Below are 25,814 nucleotides of genomic sequence, written 5' to 3'. Positions count from 1 at the left end.
GGGCGCACGCGGCAGAATAAGTTAAACACGTAGGCAACACAAACGAAATGGAAAAGAACATCCCACTCACCAAATAGGACTGCTCACAAAGCACCAAAAGACAAAGCTGTTTGATGATCAGACGACATGAGAAAGGAAAAAAAAAACAAGGTACTCCAATGTTCACAACAAGTGGCGTGTCGATACATGCTTCGTCACTAGATTGCTTATGAAACCACTTAAGCTAGTTTTCTTTTACTTTTTGCTGAGTTGGCCTTCTCAGCCATCTCGTCTGTACTTACTATTTTACCAAATCAATGAAAAATACACAGCAGAATGTTTCAAAAAAAAAAATACACAGCAGAGTGCTACTGTTTCTATAGAACAAACAAAAGGCGCAGTGGGTGTACATCATGGTCAAAGTAGAGGCGCCGTTCCTATCTAAGTACTCCTACATGCATTTAGTCCTTAAATACCAAATAAACTGCAAATAAAGCAACATATAAATTGCCCTTGTCGCAAACCAAGTGTAGTACTACTAGTACGCATCAACCCATTGATTTTGAAAGTTACATGACAATTCAGCTTCCCAATGATCAAGTCATGATTGGGTTCGTCCTCATGTGACAAAGACGCATATGTGATAGAGACTTCGCTTAATAGATTTGTAAAATGTATGTCTTGGGCTAAAAAAGAAAGTAGGGTCTATGTTGGTTAAACTGTGAAGCTACACAAGCGCAGTGGCATGCACACATGTGCGGACAACGTCTTGATATATCTATTAGTCTCACAACTTATTGTTAAGTCCGGTATTAACCAATTGCTAATCATATTCATAATCTTTGCGGTGGATAATATGTAAGTTTTGTACCGTGTCATTATTTAGCCAAGACATGAGGAATAGGACCACCACCGAATAAATGAACCATAGACCATAGTCACATTTAGCATCTGGCGGAAATGGACCTGGAAAAGTTGAGGAGGCAAGTATCCCACGTAAGCACATCTAAATCAGTGTCACATCATACTTTAACTCATACAACGACGAACCATGATGATTATGTAATCATGGGCTCGAGAAAGGCTTATCTCTTTCGTGTGGAGCTGAATCTGGTCAACCTGAGAGGTGTCGACGCACGTGTGACTGTAAAATGGACACGAACTGTTGATCCGCCTCCACGCACGTAGCTATTACACCAAGCTTTCGATAGCATAAAAAGCCCCAAATCCTGTCACTTGCATTTGTGTGCGCGGCGCCACTATGTGTGTTGTCTTCGTCCTCTTCGTCTTCTTATCTTTTCTAGATACATAGTGCATATCCAACACTTGAATTGCACGGTCAGTCATAGTGTCACGCCTCACGCTAGTGTGGTCATCGTCGCTTCATGTCGTGCTATTGCTACATGTACATCAAGCATGTCAATTAGTTTTATGATAACACAGTCAGCGACTGAATTGGGTCGCGCAATGAGCCACATCGTATATCCATTATCGAGGATTTGGGAGACTGTCATCTCAGTACCGACCTCCCAATTAAGTCCTAACCTATCACCGCTAGCTGGAGAGCATGAGCAGTTTAATTTCTAGGCAACACACTCATGTGAGACTAACGCAGACCACAAATTTTACTTCTTTAACGAAGAATGAACACTAGAAGTATAACGTATACTCCAATACTGTTTGATGTAGTAGTACTTATAAGTGATCCAGATTCCAAACGACTTGGAAATAATTAGGACCCCCCAACAAGCAAACATACATTTTCTCCCAATGTATGTGTGATTTCATCCTTAATCCTGGAGGTATGGAAACGGACATCCCACTCACCATATAGTACTACTGGCAGAACAACAGCTTTCAAAAAAAATTACTGCCAAAACAATCAAAACCACAAGCTGTTTGACGATCACATGAACATGAGTTAAATAACAAGATCACCCCACTATTCACAACAAGTGACATGACGATATATAGATGCTTTGTCACTAGACTGCGCTAATGAAATCCTTGAAGCTAGCTAGGGCCAAGTGCGGCTTGTGAACATCATTATCAAAGTAGAGGCGCCATCCCTATCTAAGTACTCCTATAGGTATTTCATCCTTAAGTACCACATATAGTGCAAACAAAGCAACAGATAAATTGTCCTTATCGCAAAACAAAGTAGAGTAGTACTAGTATACATCAACACGTTCATTTTGAAAGGTACATGGCAATTCATCTCCAATGATTAAGTCATGATTTGGTTCTCCCTCATGGGACGGAGACCCATATCTGACAATGTCGTCGGTAAAAGTATTAAGTTGTGGTGCTCCTGTATTTAGTTGACGTTCCATGGACGTTAAAACATAGTGCGTGTTAGTATTGTGCTAAGTGGACTTTGGTAAGCTTGATCGAATGTATGAAAGAAAGTATCGATATCTGAAAATACAAGCAGCAAACACAATGTGAAAATACTCCTATTTAGTTATGAATCCAATAATAGTGCTCTCAACTGTACTAGTAGTCCTACGTACTCTTGCTAGCTGCTCTGGTCAACCTGAAAGTTGCTGGTGCACGTGTGACTGGGAAATGGACACGACCGGATGCATGATTCGCCTCCACACATGTAAGTGTCATACCAACCTTTCGATGGCGTAAAAAGCCTGAAACCCTGGCGCTTCTATCCACGTCGTCGTCGCCATCTTTTTTTCTAATCTTTTTTAGATACAAAGTATGTATCCAACATTAGGATTGCACGGTCAGTAAGAGTGTCACAACTTGATAGCTAGGGTGGTCGCTGTCGCGCCTGGCTGCGCTTTTTCTACGTATATATCTGATACATCTTAAAATTAGTCGTGTGTTCATGAGGTCGCCAATAAGATTTGGCTAAGCAATATGTGATACATCGTTCTTATGGCTGCATGCAATTATTCAGATGCAGAGACCGGGATGACCCTCCTTTTTTAAAAAAAAAGTGCTACGTCATACATCCACCGTCTAGAATCCAGGAGACTGTCGTCTGCATAACTATCTCATAATTAAGTCCTAATCTGTCACTGCTAGCTGGAGAGCAGGAGGTGTTTAATATCTGGGCAATTCACTAATTATTATGAGATTGCCCTCGTGTGAAAGTAACGTTGACCACAAAATTGCCTTCTTTATTAGGAGTGTAGTAGAACGTACAGTGTATTGTTGGATGAAGTAATGCTGAGAAGTACTCCCCATTTTCAAATATAAGACCATTTAGAGATTTCAATACCGACTACCTGCATATATAGACGCATTTTAGAGTGTAGATTCGCTCATTTTATTTCGTATGTACGCTCTGCATTGGAATCTCTAAAAAGACTTATTTTTAGAAACGGAGGAGTAATCCAGATTCCAAACGAGTAGAAGACAACTAGCGCTTATCCACACAAAACACACAGTTTCTCCCAACGTAGCGTAGTATGGTTTCCGTTTCATTTTATAGGGCAATTGAGGATCTCAAAGTGGTACGTACACCTCTGCACGAGCTCGAAATTTCTGAATGACTTTCCTTTTTTTTTGACACATGGTAATGACTTTCCTTGATTTCAGCTCAAAGTGTGTTTTCTATTTGTGTTTTTGCCGACGTAGCACTAGTGCGACAAAAGCAGGTTGGCTGGTCTGCGACACCTTTTAAGGTTTTGAAAATCTTGGATTTTTTAAGGCAACATATGCAAAGTCTTCGAATCGGCAGCTAATCGTCGTTGTTTGCCACTAACCTAATCAGTGGTGGCAGGAGTTCTCTAGTAAACTAACCGTTGGGAGGATCTTCCAAATCCGACATGCAAATTTGCAGGCACCTCACCGATACGCGGGCCAGCACTAGTCAAACCATGAGTCTTGTCAGTATGACATTATAAAGTTGCACGCCGTACCAGAGAAGATTGGTGCTCAAACAAAACAACCCAATGTTTTACATAATATCACACATATGTTACTACTCGCTATAGAGGTACTAACATATGATATCACACAATCTAAGTTACTTCACATTATAAATAGTCTAAGTGAGCTGCCCCATCCATCGGTAATCGCTATACGGACCAGCTAAGACGACATGAATGCAATTTACCCTGCCGACGGTTGAAAATAAGTGCTTGGGTCACCCTCTGGTTTTTAACCTTGTAATAGGAGCCCCGTTATTATTTACGTTATGCACCTTTTGTTGAATTAAGGGGCGTGCCCCGATTTCATATCAACAATGAGAGGAAACTAACATTTGTTCAGATGATCTAAAACCCAGGTACCCTATAATGACACTCAGGAGACATGAACTAAAGTAAAACAGAAACAAGGGTAACCACGCAAGTCTCCCAGCGGTCGCCACACAGGACGATCCGGACGCACTTTCTTCTGCAAACTGGAGGCAAAACATGAGGGGGGGGGGGGGGGTCCGGACAGCACCCACGCCCGCTTCTGATCAACCTGGCCTGCACAAACACCCTCCTCCCTCGCCCGCGCAAATTCACGCCTGGCGCCTACTGCCTGCATTCATACCTGTAGGGTAACGCAGCAGAAAACAAAAAAATTCTGACCTACGCACCAGCCCAGGACCACTATGGAGACTGCATACAAGGTTTGATCTTTTTCGTTACCGACTCGTAGCGCAGCGGGAAGTAGAGTCGATGATGATCGGCGGTGCAGATCCCCGCAGCTAGGATTTACAACCTCCCAACCGCGAGGATGTATACCCTCATCTGCTCCTCAGACAGCCCTCCGGGAGGCGGTCGAACAGTCCCCCGGACGGTGTCGCGGACAGCCCTTCGGGAGGACCTTCGAAACTCGAACGGTCACTCGGACAGCCCTTCGGGACGACCTTCGAAACTCGGACGGTCACACGGACAGCCCTTCGGGAGGCACTCACGAACTAAGACCGAAACTACGATCTCTCTACAGAGTTGCACACATACGGTGTCATCTATCCGGCAGGGCTTCGCCGTCCAGAACTAGTTCCTGCCGGAACCCAGACAGCCTTACGGCTCTACGAAACTCTTTTCGTGGGAGGGAGAGAAGAAGCCAGATAATGCATGGCATGTGTATGAGAGCAAGGGATGAGTGTGGAGGGCTGCCCCTCCACCTCTATTTATAGGAAATCCCAAGGGGGTAGGGTAGTTTCACAAAAAACCCAAAATGCACATGAATGAAGTCCTTCCACAAGGACCTAGGAGTGAAACCAAGGAACAAGAGGGTCCCCAAGGGGGGATACCCCATGTGGCCGGCCACACCCCCATGAGGGGCCCAAAAAATGGCTCCTATCCATCCATGTCATTCCCAAGATCTTTTGGAGCAAAGCCCCAAAAGGTGGCTTTCCATAAAATAACCATAAAGCTGATTTTCACTATTCACGACGACATTTTTCAGCGTCTGATCGAACTGAAAATATTTATGTGGGCTAAGAACATTTCCAGTACCCACTAAAATGTTTTTCAACGCGTTCCGAAACAATTCCGGTTTTAGTGATTTTCATCTGCGAAACGCATCTGAAGTGGCTCCGGCAGCTCCGGAACATTTCCGGTTTTTATCTCAGAAAATTCCAAAAAGCTTCCAGAATGATTCTGGCATCCTCCAAGAATTATCAGGCATGTGCCGAAACCAATTTGACTTAATGGTGTATCCCGAAATAACTTTTCGGTATCATCGAAACTTATCCGATGACCTCTCTCTGCGGTACGATTCCGCTGTCCGAAACTTTTCGGTGTCCAAAACTTTTTTGGTGATTTTCTCTAAGACTCCCTGTCTAGTATTCAGCAGATAGATGACCCTTAAGCGTGTGACCCTATAGGTTCGGTGAAGTATAGACATGACCCGGAACCCCTTCCGATCAATGATCAACATCGGAGCCGTGGACACCCATATTGACCCCTATACCCACACGAATAAATATTCGAGTGAACCTCCAGTTGCCGTGTGCTATTCCTGTTGCTTCGCGATATGTTACAAATACCTGAGGTGAGACATGTTGGCATTCCCATGGATCAACAACTTGTCCACTATGCTAGTTACCTCGTTACCGGTATTGTTCTCTTTTCTCGTTATCGTGTTCCGGCATCCCCGTGATCAAATCACAAAGTGTCTGGCCAGACGATGATGGATACCATAACACAGAGAGGGCCCAGAGATATCTCTCCATCGTCGGAGGAGCAAATCCCAATCTTGAGCTATCAAGTTAGTTGACACACTTTTCCATGAACCCGTAAGCCGCCGTAATAGCCACCCATTTACGGATGACGTTTAACAAACCCCAAAGTTCATGAAGCAAGCATGAAGAAACTCGATACTCTCATGGTCTAAGGAATCATGCAAACATTAACCATCTCTGTGTTATGTACCAATAAACTTGTGACGAATGAATCTCATAGCATAACATCAATCCGGGTCGATTCAACACAAATGTTCTCTTAACATTGTGCCCTCAAAGTTGCTGGCATAGACATGCCCATGACCAGGAAAACAGAATCATCATGCAACACTTGAGCTAGTCTTAGAGGCCAGACTAGGAATACTTCTTACCGTTTATTATTCCACACGTGCATGTGAGTCTTCCTCCGAGCCTCGTGGATATTGCAGACTCGAGAATCATTGCAGTTATAGCATGGAACATAAACAAAATTATGAACAGGGAGATAATCAATAACATTTATTATTGCCTCTAGGGCATATCTCCTACAATACCGTTGTAAAGCGGCCGCTCCGTATTGAAGCAGGCCCAGAGTGGAGGCGGCCTCTCACTGCCTCCGCCATTGAAGCGCCGCGTCGGCTGAGGGGCCGCCCGCGACGCGTCCCCGGTGTCTGCGCCTGTTCAATACCGAAGACGCATTACTAGACGAGACGGGGCAAATATCTACCTCGCCCGTTCAATACCCTGTCTGTCTGTCACCATTAAGCAAACTCGCCGACCGAGAAACCCACTCTGGCGCCGTGCATTGACGCACCAGGACGCCTGGCCTCACCGGGATCCGCTATTTAAAGGCGGTCACACCCGACTAACTCCATGCCACAATGAAAGGATCGATATAGTTGACTAGAGGGGGGTGAATAGGCAACTAACAATTTTTAGCTTTTCTTTACCAAATTAAACTTTGCATCAAAATAGGTTGTCTAGATATGCAACTAAGTGAGCAACCTATATGATGCAACGACAACAAGCACGCAAGCAAGTAAGAGATATAACACAAGTAACTAGCGAAAGTAAAGGAACGAGATAACCAAGAGTGGAGCCGGTGGAGACGAGGATGTGTTACCGAAGTTCCTTCCTTTTGAGGGGAAGTACGTCTCCGTTGGAGCGGTGTGGAGGCACAATGCTCCCCAAGAAGCCACAAGGGCCACCGTATTCTCCTCACGCCCTCACACAATGCGAGATGCCGTGATTCCACTATTGATGCCCTTGAAGGCGGCGACCGAACCTTTACAAACAAGGTTGGGGCAATCTCCACAACTTAATTGGAGGCTCCCAACGACACCACACAGCTTCACCACAATGGACTATGGCTCCGCGGTGACCTCAATCGTCTAGGGTGCTCAAACACCCTAGAGTAACAAGATCCGCTAGGGATAAGTGGGGGAATCAAATTTCTCTTGGTGGAAGTGTAGATCGTGGCCTTCTCAACCAATCCCGAGCAAATCAACAAGTTTGATTGGCTAGGGAGAGAGATCGGGCGAAAATGGAGCTTGGAGCAACAATGGAGCTTTTGGGGGAAGAGGTGAGACAACTTTGGGGAAGAAGACCCCTTTATATAGTGGGGGGAACAAACCAACCGTTACCCCCCCTTCTGCCCCGAAGAGAGCGGTAGTACCGCTGTGCCAGCGGTACTACCGCTTGCCACTATAAGCAGTACTACCGCCCCAAAGCGCGGTACTACCGCTTGGCCCACAGCGGTACTACCGCGGAGGGAGGGCGGTACTACCGCACAGGAGCGTTACTACGGCCCCCCACAGCCGCGGCCAGTACCGTAAAACCCGACACGAAAAAGGAGCCCTCGAATCGAGGCGGTACTAGCACGAGACCACCGCGGTACTACGGCTTGGGGCCACTAGCGGTACTACTGCTCTGGAGCGGTACTACCGTGCCCAGAGCGGTACTACCGCTTGTGGCACCCAAGCGGTACTACCGCTGGGACCAGAGATAGTACACACATGGGGCTACTAGCGGTACTACTGCTCTAGGCGGTACTACCGCTCCAGAGCGGTACTATCGCTTGTAGCACCCAAGCGGTACTGCCGCTCTGGCCTGCGGTACTACCGCCTGGACCAGAGAGGGCACAAAGAAAGGAGAACCAAACCCATCATCGAAACGGAAAGGCTCGGAGGGAGGGGCAAAGGAAGTGTACGTGATGATTCCACCCTAGCCTTTCCAAAACGGACACCCTCTTGATAGTACGGTGATCCCTATGAAACTAGTCCACCAAACTAATCCGAAAGGACTACACCGTCTTCGCTTTAAGCTCCGAGGGGAGGAAATCGTCTCGTGCCAAAAGAATGAATCTCTGAAAAACACTCAACGCACACGATTAGTCCGCAAAAGCATTGTCATCAATCACCAAAACAACTTAGGGATAAATATGCCCTTACAATCTCCCCCTTTTTGGTGGATTGATGACAATACGGGATTTGCACAACTGGGAAAAACAAAGGACATAAGCAAACCCCAAGTCTCTAAAATATAGACGGGCTCCCCCTAGATGTGTGCCATCAAGATAGGTACTTTGAGCTGCACGACACACATACTAGGATCAACACTCCCCCTGTATTTTAGAGACCAACAACCTAAGCGAGAAACAAGATAGCAGGATATATAACATAATGAAGCATATAACTCATGAGATATCAAATGACTAGAGACAAAGATAAAGATATGATAATGATAGGGTAGCATATGTCTCACACCATATGACGCGAACTAAAGTCTTACTGAACACAAAACCAAGCAAAGCACAAGTTCCAAGCAAAGCACAAAGTAGCACATAACGAAAGCCCAAAGGCAAAGACACACTCGCAACACGCAAATCCCTAAACTCTCTCCCCCTTTGGCATCAAGACACTAAAAAGGGGCAAAGAGCTAGCCTACGGCTCCAGGTGAGAGCATGCTGAGGATCTCGAACATCAGGACTCTGCGTGATCATCTGCACTGCCGTCCTCGCCCGGAAACTGCTCGGCATCTGAGTCGGTCCACAGACAGTGCTGCTGGATCCACTCCTCCTCCTCAGTAATCTGACCCTCTGAGCCGCTGGTGACTGTCGCACCCATCGGACGCATCAGCTCCTTGTGACGTCCTCTTGCCTTCTTCTCAGCCACATGAGTCATGTACTGACCATGAGACTCTAGGCAGAACAGCTTCTTCATCTTGCGTTTGAGCTTCTTTGCCCAAGATGGCTCTGCTGCAGAAGGCTCTGTCCCAGGAGGCACATACTCGTCATCATCATCACCGGCATCAGCCTCGTCCTCTGTCTCCATGGCAGCAGCAGAAGATGGAGCTCCAGATCTACCCCAATTATCCTTCTTCCTCAGACGCTTGATCTCATGAGAGACCAACTCTCCAGTTTCCAGCTACTCCTCAGGATAGGTATGTCTCCAGGCCCTCTCAATAAGCAACATGATGAACGGGCCATAAATTGGGCACTTGCGCTCAGAAACAGCCGCCAGAAGCTCAGACCACATGACATGAGAGATGTCCAGAGACTCGCCCGTGTTTGCGTCCTTCTCACGCTGGCAGAAGAGAAGCATGTCCACCAGGTAAGAGTGTACCATGTCCAGATTCCCAATGCGAGGGAAGAGAGTCTCGCGGAAGATGCGGTGAAGGATGTCCAGATAGGTAGACAACTCATATGTTTCCTTCCTGGTCTCAGGGTGGACCTTCCGAGTACAATAGGGCCAGAGGGCTTACTTGTGAGTGGAGGTGAAATTTTGGTGAGGACGAAAACCAACTGGAGTCTCGAGTCCTTGATCTTCCACCTCAAGCAGCCCCATGAAGGCCTGCCACTTGACAGCTATCACCTTTCCATTTGTCATCCAAGTCAGAGTCCTGTCTGCGTCAGTCCCTAGGTGAACAGTGGCAAAGAACTGTGCCAGCAAATCTGCATCAAAGTCCTTGTTGAACTGCATGATCCTGAGAATGTTCAACTGAGAGCACATCTGTAGGGCATCACCAAAGTACTCAAGGTCCTTCTCCATAGCATCCGTGTTGATGGAATGAACATTGACAAAGAGATTCTTCTTAGCCTTGATCACATCAAAGTATGTGGCATACTGAAACCGGTTCCAGAACGGGCGGTTGACAAGATTGGGTTCTTGTTCTTCCTCATAAGGGTTGCGCCGACGCCTGTCCCAGAATTCCTTGCTAGACATCTTAGTCACTTTCTTGCCACTTGGCTTCGGTCGGCTGGCAATCTTCTTCTTGCGAGGAGGATTAGCACTTGAGGAAGCACCCCCTGCCGGCTGTGGAGCACTGGAAGAACCACCTGCAGTCTCAGATGAGCGGTACCGCTTCGACGTTGAACGCCCGCGGTTGACACAGCGGACTTGCTGCTCAGGGTGTTCATCACCTGGAACCAAACACACGGACACAAGAAAAAACCAGAAAGAACGATCAAAACCAAATAAACACAACAAAGATGGATCAACATGTGGTAGGAAACAATAGAACTGGGCATCCAGCGGTAGTACCGTGCCCGCTCAGCGGTAGTACCGCTTAACCACATAAGCGGTAGTACCGCTCCGTGGAGCGGTAGTACCGCTCCAGCGGTAGTACCGTGCCATATGGGCGGTAGTACCGCCCGAGATGGGGCATGGCGGATCCCTACTGCCGTGGTCAGATCCGGCACTACCGGGGATGCCAAATTCAAAAATAAACCTACCAAACATCAATCCAAAGAGTCTAGTTGCCTTCTCCAACCTACTCAAGCCTAGATTTGGCCAAAAATCTAGAGATGCAACTACTATTGCCCCTAAAACGCGAGATCTGAAAACTAGACAATAAGAGAAGAGGAACGGGGGCAATACCGGCATCCATGGCAAGAGGACGAGGTGGGGATCGACTCCACCGAAGGAAATGGAGAGGAACGGTCCGGAGACGGAGGGCCGCCGGAGCCTTCCCGCGGCGAGATGGCGCTAGAGAGAGGAAGAGGAACCAGGGGACGAAGCAAATGGGTATGGGGTGGAGGAAACCACCCCTGCCCACGACTTAACCCCCTGGCCCCGCCCCTCAGCGGTAGTACCGTGGTGAGGGGCGGTAGTACCGCTTAGCCGTATAAGCGGTAGTACCGCTCCAGCGGTAGTACCGCTCCTGCACAACGGTAGTACCGCCCAGCGCAACTCAAACCAGACTCAACACATATGGTGCAAAACAAAAGACGGGAAACAACGGCAAGAAGACCAACAAGAGCACTAGCAAGAGAACAAGAATCACACGCCTCTATACGAGAGGGCGGTGGCCGAGGCCACCTATGTTTGAGTCACTTGGTATGGCACCGCGAAGAATTATCCTTGGGCCCATGACCAAAGCTCGTCTTTGAAACACAAGTACCATCAAAAATGGCTAATGTGAAAGAGTGAGATCAGTTTATGCATTGTGGGGGGAGGGAAAGTTCATTGAGAGAACAGCACTCCCCCTACGTCCATGCCTACACCTAGACAAGAAAGCACAGTGAATGTGAGGGGTGTGCAAAGGTTCAAACCACATTACTCGAATCAATGATATTTAGCTCATGCCTTAACTCGCGAAATCTTGCTTCATCCAATGGCTTCGTGAAAATATCTGCAAGGTTATCATGAGTGTTGACATAGTTGAGCTCGATCTCCCCTCGCCTAATATGATCCCGGATGAAGTGATACCGAATCTCAATATGCTTTGTCTTGAAGTGTTGCACCGGGTTGAGAGAAATCTTGATAGCACTTTCATTGTCACACCAAAGAGGCACTTTGTCACAAATGACACCGTAATCCTTTAAAGTTTGCCTCATCCATAAGAGTTGTGCACAACAACTTCCGGCCGCCACATACTCCACTTCGGTGGACGAGAGAGACACACAACTTTGCTTTTTAGAAGACCAACTTACCAAAGAGCAACCAAGAAATTGGCACCCTCCGGAGGTGGACTTCCTATCCACTTTGTCTCCCGCCCAATCGGAGTCCGAATAACCTACAAGCTTGAAGTTTGCTCCTCTTGGGTACCATAGGCCAAAGTTTGGGGTATGAGCCAAATATCAAAAGATTCGCTTGACCGCCACAAAGTGGCTTTCCTTAGGTGCGGCTTGAAACCGTGCACATATTCCCACACTCAACATGATATCCGGTCTAGATGCACAAAGGTAAAGCAAGGATCCAATCATAGAGCGATATACCTTTTGATCCACCGCTTTACCATTGGAATCAATGTCAAGTTGGCACTTGGTGGGCATTGGAGTGGAAGCCGGCTTGACATCACTTAGTTTGAATCTCTTTAGCATGTCTTGAGTGTATTTGGCTTGGTTGATGAAGGTTCCTTCTCTTCTTTGTTTGATTTCGAATCCGATAAAGAACTTCAACTCTCCCATCATAGACATCTTCAACTTTGAGGTCATGAGAGCGGCAAATTCTTCATTGAAAGCTTTGTTAGGGGAACCAAAAATAATATCATCAACATATAGTTGGCACACAAACAACTCCCCTTTGACCTTCTTAGTAAAAAGAGTGGGGTCGATTTTCCCGATTTCGAATCCACGATCTTGTAACAACTCCGTAAGATGCTCATACCACGCACGTGGGGCTTGTTTAAGGCCATAGAGTGCCTTGTGGAGTTGATACACATGATCGGGGAAATAGGGATCTTCGAACCCGGGGGGTTGTTCGACATATACCAACTCATTTATGGGACCATTAAGAAAAGCACTCTTCACATCCATTTGTTGCAAAGTGAAATTATGATGAGAAGCATAAGCAATCAACAAACGAATAGATTCAAGGTGAGCAACGGGGGCAACGGTTTCACCGTAGTCGATACCCTCGACTTGGGAGTAGCCTTGTGCCACCAAACGAGCCTTGTTGCGAACAATGATTCCATGACCGTCTTGCTTGTTCTTGAATATCCACTTGGTTCCAATGACATTATGATTCCCGGTTGGCCTTGGCACTAACTACCACACTTGGTTATGTTCGAAGTTGTTGAGTTCTTCATGCATGGCGTTGAGCCAATCCGGGTCCTCAAGCGCTTCATAAACCTTTTGGGGTTCGACACAAGAAACAAACGCATGATGTTCACAATAGTTTGCTAATTGTCTACGAGTGCTTACCCCCTTTCTTAGGCTTCCAACCACATTCTCCATGAGATGACCTTTGGTGGTGAGCTTGGAAGCGATCTTAGCGGCACGACGCTCCAATTCCTCCTCGGAAGTGAAGTGAGGAGGGGTTACTTGATCATCTTGAGCGTCGTCTTGAGCTTGTTCTTGATCTTGAACTAGCTCGAGGGGAAGAACTTGACCTTGGGCATCATTTGGTGGATCACCACCATCTTGAGGTTGATCTTGCCCTTGATCTTGTTCATGAGGTTGAGGGCCTTCACTTTGTTCTTCGGAAGCGTGTGGGTCTTGGGTTGGTGATGGCTCCACTTGAGTGGAGCATTGTCCTTCTCCTTCGGCCACAAGGGGTTCCTCAATGGGTAGGATATATCCAATACCCATTCTTCTTATGGCTTGGGGAGGAATTTCATCACCTACATCACAAGTACCACTTTGCTCCACTTGGGAGCCGTTATTTTCATCAAACTCCACGTTACACGTCTCCTCAATAAGTCCCGTGGACTTATTGAGAACACGGTAAGCATGGGAGTTTGTAGCATAACCAACAAATATGCCCTCATGAGCTCTAGTCTCAAATTTAGACAAACGAACACCTTTCTTGAGAATGAAACACTTACGCCCGAACACCCGAATGTACTTGAGGTTGGGCTTGTTACCGGTGAGGATCTCATATGGAGTCTTGTTCAAGCCTTTGCGAAGATAGAGCCGATTTGAAGCATGACACGCGGTGTTGATGGCTTCGGCCCAAAAGTTGTATGGAGACTTGAACTCCGCCATCATGGTCCTTGCCGCATCCATCAAAGTCCGATTCATCCTCTCCGCAACACCATTTTGTTGAGGGGTGTAAGGTGCGGAATATTGATGCTTGATCCCCTCATCACTGAGAAACTCATCCAAGGTGTAGTTCTTGAACTCGGTGCCGTTGTCACTTCTTATTGTCAAGATCTTTGCATTGTGTTGACGTTGGGCTTCATTTGCGAAGTCAATGACTGTTTGTTGGGTCTCACTCTTCCTCTTGAAGAAATACACCCACGTGTATCTAGAATAATCATCCACAATTACCAAGCAGTACTTTCTACCCCCAAGACTATCAAAGGATGGAGGCCCAAAGAGATCCAAATGAAGGAGCTCCAACGGCCTCTTCGAGTAAATAAGAGTCGTGGGAGGGTGAGCCTTCTCATGAAGCTTTCCTTCGATACAAGCACTGCAAGCACGATCTTTGGCAAAACTAACGTTCGTTAGTCCACGGACATGGTCCCCCTTGAGAAGACTTTGCAAAGATCTCATATTGACATGGGCTAAACGGCGATGCCAAAGCCACCCCACGTCAACTTTAGCCATTAGGCATGTCGCGGTCTTAGTGGGTTGCTCCGAAAAGTTAATCACATAGAGACCGTTCTCGACATGCCCAACAAAGGCTACTTTAAGAGTCTTGCTCCACATGAGGGCCACGGTATCAATATCAAAGAAGGTGGCAAAGTCCATAATAGCAAGTTGACGAACTGAAAGTAAATTGTATGCAAGGGACTCAACTAGCATGACCTTCTCGATCGTGAGATCATGAGAAATGACAACTTTGCCGAGTCCCAATACCTTAGAAGACGAGGCATCACCCCACTCGACATTGGTGGGCATAGATGGAATCTTGTGCACGTCCACCACCAAGTCCTTGCTTCCGGTCATATGATTTGTACCTCCACTATCGAGCAACCATGATCCCCCACCGGAAGCAAACACCTACAAGAGATAAATGCTTGGTTTTAGGTACCCATTTTGTAATGGGTCCTTTGATGTTAGCAACAAGGGTCTTAGGAACCCAAATAGACCATTCAATGTACTCATGAGGAGAACCAACGAATTTGGCATAAACATGCCCATCACTAGCACGGCATAACACATAAGAATGATTAAAGTCGCCGGCTTTGTTGGAAGGAGTGGCATTGCTCTTCTTGACATCGCCACCCTTCGCATTGTTCTTCTTCTCCTTGGAAGCACCCTCTCCCTCCTTCACAAAAGTTTGCTTGAGAGGAGGAGGTCGCTTGGTCTTGTCATTCTTCTTCTTGTTCTTGGGATTGGGTGCGAACCCAATCCCCTCCTTGGCCACAACTTCCTTTTGATTGCTCAAGAGGTCGTTGAGGTTCTTCTCACCTTGTATGCATGACATAAGGCCTTTCTCAAGTTGCTCCTTCAACTTAGCATTCTCCTCAACAAGATGCACATGCTCACAACACGGGTTAGTAGCATTTGCATTATCAATTAACACCATATGAGGAAAGGTGGCTTTCTCCTTTGTTAGCTTCACTTGGAGTTGATCATGAGACTCCTTGAGGCTAGCATGAACACCCTTCAAGACTTTGTGAGCCTTGTCGAGAATGCCAAACTCCTCTTTGAGTCTAGCAAGATCACCCCAAGTTTTGCCTTCTCGGAGTTTAGCACACGAGACACAACAAAAGCATGATCAAGATCTTTCTTTAACTTAGCATGATCATCGTTGTATGACTCCTCAAGAGCCAAACGAAGACCACGCTCTTCGTCAAGAGCATTGGAAAGATCCGAAATCTCATCGGCATAGTCACGACTATGCCCCTCCATCTTAGAGATGGTATCTTCGTGAGCCTCGATCATGTCATTGGCTTCACCAAGTTGTTCCAAGAGAGCAACGAAGTGCTTCTTGGATTTACCCTTGAGTTTACCCATAAAGATCTCAAACTCATTTTCCTCCACATTTGTCCCCTCATGTTCATCAATGCTATCCGTCGAAGAAGGATGATTAATGATGGTAGTTTTGATGTTGGAGGTTACCTTATTGGTGGCTTTAGCCATGAGGCACTTGGCGGTGATGTTCTCATTGGGTGAGTCGAAGAGAGACACCCGTGGAGTCTTCGCAATGGCAACGGAGGCCATGGCAACCGACTCACTATCTTCATCATCGTCATCATCCTCATTGTACTCTTCTTGAACCACCAACGCCTTGGGAGGAGTCTTCTTGGTGAAGTTGCTCTTGTTGAGGAACGACTTGGCCTTGTCTTTTCTAATGAGCTTGCCACCATTGTCTTCCCTCTTCTCGTAAGGGCACTCCGCAACAAAGTGGCTCACATTGCCACAATTGAAGCAAGTCCTCATCCGTTGCTTGCCCGTTGCGCCACTTGAGTTGCTTTTGTTGAAGTTTGGCCTCGTGTTCTTCTTGCTCCAAAATTTCCTTGAAGCAAGAGCCATGTGTTCATGATAGGCATACTTCGTATCTTCGAGGTTGCCCTCCTCTTCTTCCTCTTCATCCTCTTCCTCCATACTAACCTTGGCCTTTAGAGCAAGGTTGGGCTTCTTTACTCTTTGAGAGCGAAGAACCGCATTGTCAGCGGTCTTGTCCAAGATGCTCATAGCAACAAACTCATCCAACAGTTCACTTGATGACAAGGTGTGGAAGTCCGGCCTTTGACGAATTACGGAGGACATGGCTTTGTGGTAGGGCATCATTGCCTTGAGGAATTTGCGCTTGATCCAATTGTCATCCGTGTCCTTACTTCCATGATCTCGGAGAGAGACCGCGAGTTTGGTTACTCTCCGAAAAAGCTCACGAGGTTCTTCATCTTCTTTCATTGCAAACTCGTCGGCTTCATCTTGCACCACTTCATAGTTGGAGCGTTGAATGCTTGCGCTTCCCCGATAGAGGGAAACAACTTGGAGCCAAGCATCTTTGGCCACGGTGTAAGGCCGGAGATGAGGAAGATCTTCGGGTGGGATTGCTTCTTGGATGATGAAGAGAGAATTCTCATTGAATTGATGATCCACAACTTCTCTAGGAGTGAAGTTACTTCGGTCATGCGGATAAAAGCCTTCTTCAATAATTCTCCAAAGGTTAGTGTTCACATGATTTAAATGACGCTTAAAACGATAGACCCAAGAATCAAAATCTACATTCTTCTCAATCTTAGGGGCCGGGTCGGCATGATTCAAGTGAGTGGAAGGGATCGGTCCACCATAGACGGGTGGAGGTTCCACATGGGCAAAGATGCCGGTCCCATTTTTATCACTAGAACAAGGAGCCTTCTCGCTCGAAGCTTCCCCCTTGTCGGAGGTAGCATCCGTCACCTTGTTAGCGGGATCACCCACTTTCAATGGAGGTTTTCAATGTGTCCAGCGCCACATTGAATTCCTCACGAGAGACCGCGGTTCCCCCATCTCCCGTAGACGAGACTGGATTCTCACCGGAGTGCTCCTCCACACCGTCTACGACGTCAACCATACTCTTTGGACAGTAAAGTCCTTAATAAAGAGACGAGGCTCTGATACCAATTGAAAGGATCGATATAGTTGACTAGAGGGGGGGTGAATAGGCAACTAACAATTTTTAGCTTTTCTTTACCAAATTAAACTTTGCATCAAAATAGGTTGTCTAGATATGCAACTAAGTGAGCAACCTATATGATGCAACGACAATAAGCATGCAAGCAAGTAAGACATATAACACAAGTAAACTAGCGAAAGTAAAGGAACGAGATAACCAAGAGTGGAGCCGGTGGAGACGAGGATGTGTTACCGAAGTTCCTTCCTTTTGAGGGGAAGTACGTCTCCGTTGGAGCGGTGTGGAGGCACAATGCTCCCCAAGAAGCCACAAGGGCCACCGTATTCTCCTCACGCCCTCACACAATGCGAGATGCCGTGATTCCACTATTGGTGCCCTTGAAGGCGGCGACCGAACCTTTACAAACAAGGTTGGGGCAATCTCCACAACTTAATTGGAGGCTCCCAACGACACCACAAAGCTTCACCACAATGGACTATGGCTCCGCGGTGACCTCAACCGTCTAGGGTGCTCAAACACCCAAGAGTAACAAGATCCGCTAGGGATAAGTGGGGGGAATCAACTTTCTCTTGGTGGAAGTGTAGATCGTGGCCTTCTCAACCAATCCCAAGCAAATCAACAAGTTTGATTGGCTAGGGAGAGAGATCGGGCGAAAATGGAGCTTGGAGCAACATTGGAGCTTTTGGGGGAAGAGGTGAGACAACTTTGGGGAAGAAGACCCCTTTATATAGTGGGGGGAACAAACCAACCGTTACCCCCTTCTGCCCCGAAGAGAGCGGTAGTACCGTTGTGCCATCGGTACTACCGCTTGCCACTATAAGCGGTACTACCGCCCCAAAGCGCGGTACTACCGCTTGGCCCACAGCGGTACTACCGCGGAGGGAGGGCGGTACTACCGCACAGGAGCGGTACTACGGCCCCCCACAGCCGCGGCCAGTACCGTAAAACCCGACACGAAAAAGGAGCCCTCGAATCGAGGCGGTACTAGCACGAGACCACCGCGGTACTACGGCTTGGGGCCACTAGCGGTACTACTGCTCTGGAGCGGTACTACCGCGCCCAGAGCGGTACTACCGCTTGTGGCACCCAAGCGGTACTACCGCTCCGTCGCGCGGTACTACCGCTGGGACCAGAGATAGTACACACATGGGGCTACTAGCGGTACTACTGCTCTGGGCGGTACTACCGCTCCAGAGCGGTACTATCGCTTGTAGCACCCAAGCGGTACTGCCGCTCTGGCCCGCGGTACTACCGCTGGGACCAGAGAGGGCACAAAGAAAGGAGAACCAAACCCATCATCGAAACGGAAAGGCTCGGAGGGAGGGGCAAAGGAAGTGTACGTGATGATTCCACCCTAGCCTTTCCAAAACGGACCCCCTCTTGATAGTACGGTGATCCCTATGAAACTAGTCCACCAAACTAATCCGAAAGGACTACACCGTCTTCACTTTAAGCTCCGAGGGGAGGAAATCGTCTCGTGCCAAAAGAATGAATCTCTGAAAAACACTCAACGCACACGATTAGTCCGCAAAAGCATTGTCATCAATCACCAAAACAACTTAGGGATAAATATGCCCTTACACACAACAAAAGCCGCTCGCCATCTTCCTTCCTTGCACCGCATCTGCCATGACTACAGGTGGCGAATCTCTGTGGGAGAGTGTTTCCACGGAGATGAAGCATGAGATTGCCGCCCTTGCGGCCGCCTGGCAGAGCTGCCATGCCAGGGGTATCGAGGCCGGCTTGTCGGACAGCTCCCCGAGGTCTCCGACGACGAGGACGAGCCCACGATGGAGACAGACTCCGACGACACCACCCCGGCATCCGCGCCTGTGCACGCTGACTTCACCATGGAACAAGCGCAGACGCACTAAAACGCCGCCATGGTGGAGGTGCAGCGTGTGCCGACGCCTATGTCGCTGTTCCAGTAGGCGTAGGAGGAATAGCGATCCAACCTATTCCTCCTAGAGCAGCACCGGCTGGCGGAGGGCCAAATCTACGACGATCGCGCGAACAAGGAGGCCGTGGTGGCCATAGCCGCGGCATACCCCAACTTTGTCGCAGAGCAGCGTGCCATCTACGAGGTTGCCCTTGCTCAAGCCGCCGCTCGCCAGGAAGCGTCCGTTGCCAGTTGCGACTCCTACGCGTCGCCGACGAACTATCAGGCGGCCCAGTGGGACGACGACAGCGCGAGCGCCACCCTTTCGATTGTGGACCTCACGTTTGCCGGCAACGGGCAGGTCGCGGACTCCTCCGAGGATGAGTAGGGCGCGGGAGGTGGCAGGGCCTTGTGTCCTATGTGTGCCAGTCCGTCTCCCATGTTCTACTCTTCCTCGCCGGAGACCACACCTTCATTTCACGGGTCCTATCACTGGTGCTCATGGAGATGGCGGATGGAGGAGGTGGTCCCAGGAAGGGAACAACAAGGGCTTGGACGCCGGCGGCAGTCGTGGTTTTTTATTTTAAATGTTTGAAATGTAATGAAAACCCGCCGTGTTTGCGTGAATGACGTCCGTTTATGTAAATTATATTCGAACTTGAATGAAATACGGTTGTGTTTGCACAAATTCGTCCGGTTAATTCGGATGGTAGTCTAAATGTATGAGGGTGGCGTTGGATGGTGCGTGCCACATCCGTGTCCGTGGACTGGGCCTCCTGTCCGTGGACGGATGTGGGAGGAAATTTGCGGGTCGCCATGGAAGATGCCCTAACAGGGGAACAAACTATATAAACGATTGGAATAAGAACCATAGTATAAGAGCATCTACAACTGGGCGCCTCAAATCCCCCTCGTATGTTCGGACAGACGGCTCGGTCACTGGCTGAAATGCCCAGGCTAACCCGCACCCCTCATATCCAGCCCAAATATGGGGGGATAGGGGGAGACCCGGGTGCGTCCACCACGTCGGACCCAACCCACACTTTCCCACCCGATCCCACATATATTTGTCCCCATCCGCTCCGCGGACCAAACCCTAACCACTCCACTCGGCCACCCAAGCTCCAGTCCAGCGATCTCTGGCCTTCTCCGGCATGGCGGGCAGCAGATTCGAGTCCTACACCTCCAGATCCGTCGACCCCGAGCTCATCCCACGCGGCCCCGAGGAGGAGATGACCGTCCAGCTTGCGCTGCGCCGCTCCCTGCTACTTGTGAGCTGTGTTAGAATTTTTCCTGAAGAGGAAGGATGAAGCAATATAGTAGCGGTCAGTATTTCCCTTGATGAGAGCCAAGGTTATCGAACCAATAAGTGAACCAAGTGAATGCCTAGTAAGCAGCACCTACACACACAACAGGGCAAGAGGGTTGTCAATCCCCTTGAACTCGTTATTTAGAAGGATTAAATCTGATTGTGATGGATAGATAAATTAAAAAGTGAAAGAAAAGTAAATAAATTTCAGCAAGGTATTTTTGGTTTTAGAAATATGTTAAAAAGTAGGCCCGGGGGCCATAGTTTTCACTAGAGGCTTCTCTCTCTAAACGTAGCATACGATGGGTACACAAATTACTGTTGGACAATTGATAGAAAAACGCATAATTATGATGTTATTCATGGCAATGATCACATATATAGGCATCACGTCCATGAAAAATAGACCGACTCCTGCCTGCATCTAATACAATTACTCCACCAAATTGTGGTATCCGGTTGTGGAAGTGATTATTTGAGGACTGGCTGTTCACAATCTGATTTGTCTTATCCGACTGTAGATGCTCTAATGGCCTTTTCGTCATTGGCTTCCATCCTTATTTTTTGTGAAAGAATCCATTTGCTATGTCAACCAAAAATGTTGTCACGGCACGAAGTGTCCGTCGCCCTTCGCTTCTATGCAATCCAGCCCAGTAAGGAAACATGTAGTACAGCTTACCAGATTTAAGTCACCTCACATCTCATTTATGTGTTGCTGCTTATCGGATTCAACTTACCTGACATATCACATATGAATTGCTGCTTATCAGATTGAAGCCAGCAGACATATCACACACGTTTAGTGCTGCTTATCATGCATATGTAATTGATCACAAAGAAGAACATTGTTGCCTCTTGTGGCCTTCTACATCAGTTGCCTCCTAAACCTATAATACCTACACTATATCTATGTTTCCTATTTCTTACAAGGCTGATCTAATATTTCCATCGGCGCAGAATTGCACTCTCGTCGCCTCAGTCAGGGCCATATCTACCTAAACTCTGCAAAATGTATGTTGCAAGATCAGTAATCATGAACCCGGATATGTAGCCCGTTGGGAGCTTCCACACGGGGGAATTTCAAGATGGTGTTCTTGCCTTCTTCCTCCCATCTGAAACATCAAAACCAATGCCAAGTATATGTCAGTAAATAACGCTGGAGCTGTTCATCGAAATGGAATCAGTGTGGACTAAGAAGAGGTTGAACAAACCTGTATCGGGTCACGAAATAGTGGAGGAAAGTCGCGATCTCCGCCGTGCCCACCTCCTTCCCGGGGCACATCCGGCCGCCTCCTCCGAACAACATGAAGTGCGGGTGCGATTCCATGTTCTTCTCCTGTACATTTTCAGTAGGCAACAAAAGGTTAGAACTTCTGCTGATGTTGTACTGATGTTTTGATGGTCATATTTGTTCGCTCTTTTACTTACCAGCCACCTCCACGGATTGAAAGTCATTGGGTCAGGATACATGAATGGATCGTAGTTTATCTCCCTCGTGTAAACATAGATTCTCCACCCTTTTGGAATGACATACCCTGGAAGAAATCGATAATGCTGCTTTAGAACTAACTTAACATTTGCCTAGAAAATGGTAAATTGGTAGGATTAATTTCCAAGCATATCTCACCATTCATTTCTACATCCTTAGTAGTTTTCCTCAGCAGCCCATTCACAACTGTAGCTAATCTTAGTGTCTCAAAAATGACCTGCACAGATGTATCCATCAGTTCATCATGATCTTGTTCATACCAAATTCCTAGTCTGACTTTATCCTCTATTGTTATACTTTTAATTCTACTTACAGCTCGAGTGAAGGCCATGGACTTAAAATCTTCGTAGCTGATGGCTTCCTCTGGCGATTTCCCCTTTCTGATATCAAGATGCTCTCTCTGCATTCAGAAGTGAAAATGTCATCAATAAACTCCGGAAACACATGGAATTTTCTCTGGAATCAAAATTGATTTGCAGAGTATGTCTGTACATACCCTGAGTTCTTCGAGAGCTTGCGGGTGATCTGACAGGTACTTGACGGCCATCATCGAGGTCGTCGACATGGTCTCATACCCAGAGTAAATGAGCGCGATGAGCAAGTCAATGATCTGCTCATCAGTGAGCTTCTCTCTGGTCCCATCATTGCCGCTTCTCAAGAGAGCATCCAGCATGTCATCATGCACTTCACCAGAGCACCGCCGCTCGGCGATCATCTGCTCTAGCATGGACACAAGCTTCTTCCTAGCCTGGAAGCCTTGGTAGTAGCTGGTTCCGGGGAGATTGATTGGCAAGGAAATGGTGCCGAGCACAAGGGTGCATAGCTCCGTCTTGAGGGCGTCAGAGAGAGGGCCTGCGGTTATGCCGGCGATCTGTCTGAGTGCGGACAGCAAGGCCATCTGAAAGGCAAAGGGAAGGTCAGTTAGATATGATGCTTATATGAAACTCTGCAAAGAGAGGAGATGCTTCTATGAAACTCTGCAACAACCACAAAAGCGGCAACCACTTTGGAAAAAATAAAATCAAAGTGATACTCTGTTTATTCAAGGAGATACTACTTTAAAGCTCTGCAACAACCACTTTGGAATTTTTATTTGTTCCTACATGTGATATATCAAATATTCTGTGATATACTATTATGAGCTTGGTTACCCATTTTTTTCAGAGCAGAGCATTTCTGTTGTGACTGACTGACCTCCTTGGTCTTGGCCTGGACGTCGACGACGCTGCCGGCCCAGCCGCTGAGGTGGTCGCGCATGAAGGCGTCGATCTTGGGGAGAAGGCTGGTGCGGAGCATGGCGGGACGGACGAGGCCGAGCATGGCGCCGCGCATGACGCGGTGGAGCGGGCCGTGCACGGCGGCGATGTTGTTGCGGCCGAGGATGTCGAGCATGGACTGCGGGTAGCCCGGGACGAGGCCGCCGGCCTCGCCCTGGAGCAGCATCCGGCGGTTGAGCTCCGGGTCCATGCACACCACCGTTGGGCAGCCCAGGATGTGCGTCCGGAACAGCCGCCCGTACCTGCAGCAGCGCACCACCAGTTTAGTTCCTCGCTCAGAAAAGTTTATTGCTAAGATTCCCAAGCAAAGATTATCATTATGCATGGGATTATGCTAACATTCCTCGTTAAAGAAAAAGCTTTATGCTAAAGATTCACTGTTCTTCCTGATGGCAGGCAGGCAAGCAAGCAGACAGTATCATTACGCAGGAGCAACAATATTTTTAGCTGGTAGGTGTTTCTCTTTTGATCTGTAGTATCATAAAATACAACCGAAATGGTACTTTGGGAGCTGGAACAGTGATGAGTGAGCGTGTGCGTGAGTGAGCTTTTGGGGGACAAGCAGCGAAAAGCTAGTGATACTCCTCCTCTCCAGATCACCTTTCATCATAACCGGAAAGCAGCTGCCAAACCGGCGCATTTCCATAGTTTATGGATTCATGTAGTGCAGGAGGTACTACTAACTTTTTGGTAACATAGCGCTCCCCCGCATACGCTCTTATATTATAGGACGGAGGATAAATATAAGATGAACAGGGGAAGTACTAATTACTACTAAAAATCGCTTGACAAAGAAGGCTCTGCTGATAATGAAAAATAGAAGAAACTGCAATTTCTCTCTTAACAATAGTACTACTACTAGGACTACACTTCTATTACTGCTGCCCAAGCGCCAGAGCGGCAAGGACAGAGTGAGTGGTTCTCTATTATTGGATCCATTTGCAGCCGAGTTCCCCACAGCACAAACCAACCAACTTGATGTCCAACAAAATCCCCCAAATCCCGGCGAAGCGACATGTCCAGACTGAAGACAGTAGTAGCTACTCGCAAGCTAGTAATCCGAGGAAGAAGACGCAAGAATGTACCACCATCGAGTAAAGCATGCATACCTGAGCCTCCTCTGCTTCATGAAGGATGGCCCTTGCTTGAGGAACTCGGTGGTCTCCCCGAAGAGCGGCCACCCCATTGTCCCCGGCGGCAAGCGGCCCTCCTTCCTCCGGCCGTTGCCATACCTCACCTCGTTCCACCTCAGCAGCAGGCTGCTCGCCACCACCACGCCGACCACAACGCCGACCAGCACCAAGAGGAGGAGCGCCATCTTCTTCTTCTTCTACCTCTGCCACCGCCTCCTCTTGGATGCTCTGTTTTGGTTCAAGAGGCAGGCAGAGCAGAGCAGAGCTGGTGGTGCCTGTGTTGGCAACAAGTGTTGCTCTGGACTGGAGGAGTTAGGCCGAGGAGGAGGCCCTTTTATACAAGGCGGGGGAGGAGGAGATTATCCACCCCCTTGGTGTAAAAATGGAGGGCTTCCATTTCTTTTTCCGATGAGGGTCCCCATTCCAAGGTGAGGTCTTGAGCATGGAGGGGAGGAGGGGATCGAGAAGACGGGAGCACCAGAAATTTTACACACAAGGCAACAAAATACTCCAGTGCTAGTGGGAGCGGAGCAGAGTAAAATGACTAGTCCTGGGGCTACGCATAGGATAGGAGGAGGAGGCGCATGCTCGGCCTCGAAGCCGGTGCCGCGCCGTCCGTGCGGGTGTTGGTCTGCGGCCAGACGGTCAAAAAGGTATCCCGCCGAGATGCCGCTGCTCCCCATGTGTGCTTGTCTTGGTTTTACCTCGCCATTCACACCTGGTACAAAGCTCTGTCATAGTAATTTTTTTACAGAAATTTTGAACACTCCCAAGTAAATTTCACCGTCTATTACATGTACCATTAGGGCTAAACGAAACTTCACCGTCTACTGCATGTACGCATCTTCAATGCGGGCCACGAAAACGGACATTGTGATACTCCCTTCATTTCTTTTTAGTCTGCATAAAAGATTCGATCAAAGTCAAACCTTGTTAATTTTGACTGAGTTTATAAAAAATATATCGAGATTCACAATATGAAATCAATATTGTTATATGCATCATGAAATTAGTTTTCATACTATATAGCTTTAGTATTGTGATATATTTTTTTTCTACAAAGTTGATCAAACTTTACAAAGTTTGACTTGATCAAATCTTATATGCAGACTAAAAAGAAACGGAGACAGACATAATTCATGCATAGAAACTACTGTTAGGCGAGGCCGCT

The 25,814-nt window shown here is 47.7% G+C and overlaps 1 protein-coding gene across 2 annotated transcripts; it reads right to left on the bottom strand.

The window, feature by feature from the left end:
- Nucleotides 1-21,542: 21,542 nt before the first annotated feature.
- LOC109777766 (cytochrome P450 85A1) lies at nucleotides 21,543-25,158 on the bottom strand. 2 transcript variants are annotated; one of them, XM_020336327.4, is made up of 8 exons: nucleotides 24,620-25,158; nucleotides 23,428-23,752; nucleotides 22,730-23,131; nucleotides 22,547-22,633; nucleotides 22,372-22,450; nucleotides 22,173-22,279; nucleotides 21,956-22,080; nucleotides 21,543-21,856 (listed from the first exon to the last, which is right to left on the bottom strand). In XM_020336327.4, the coding sequence occupies exons 1-8, from the start codon at nucleotides 24,826-24,828 to the stop codon at nucleotides 21,769-21,771; spliced, it is 1,422 nt and encodes a 473-aa protein (XP_020191916.1). In that variant the 5' UTR covers nucleotides 24,829-25,158; the 3' UTR covers nucleotides 21,543-21,768. The 2 variants fall into 2 exon arrangements, with proteins under 2 accessions (XP_020191916.1, XP_073363779.1); XM_073507678.1 differs by having other exon boundaries at nucleotides 22,372-22,633; nucleotides 24,620-25,003.
- Nucleotides 25,159-25,814: the final 656 nt, after the last annotated feature.

This window comes from Aegilops tauschii, chromosome 2 (genome assembly GCF_002575655.3).
Source record: "Aegilops tauschii subsp. strangulata cultivar AL8/78 chromosome 2, Aet v6.0, whole genome shotgun sequence".
Taxonomy (NCBI): domain Eukaryota; kingdom Viridiplantae; phylum Streptophyta; class Magnoliopsida; order Poales; family Poaceae; genus Aegilops; species Aegilops tauschii.
Note: the sequence above shows the minus strand (reverse complement) of the source record. Positions and strands in the feature narration are given on the sequence as shown.

Bases quoted from the DNA above. Each gene is read 5' to 3' on its own strand.
- LOC109777766 (XM_073507678.1), bottom strand. From the start codon at position 24,828: ATGGCGCTCCTCCTCTTGGTGCTGGTCGGCGTTGTGGTCGGCGTGGTG. The intron at 23,753-24,619 runs GTATGCATGCTT...GCGCTGCTGCAG, and splicing joins ATGAAGCAGAGGAGGCTCAG to GTACGGGCGGCTGTTCCGGA. The intron at 22,280-22,371 runs GTGAGATATGCT...GATTTCTTCCAG, and splicing joins TAAGGATGTAGAAATGAATG to GGTATGTCATTCCAAAAGGG.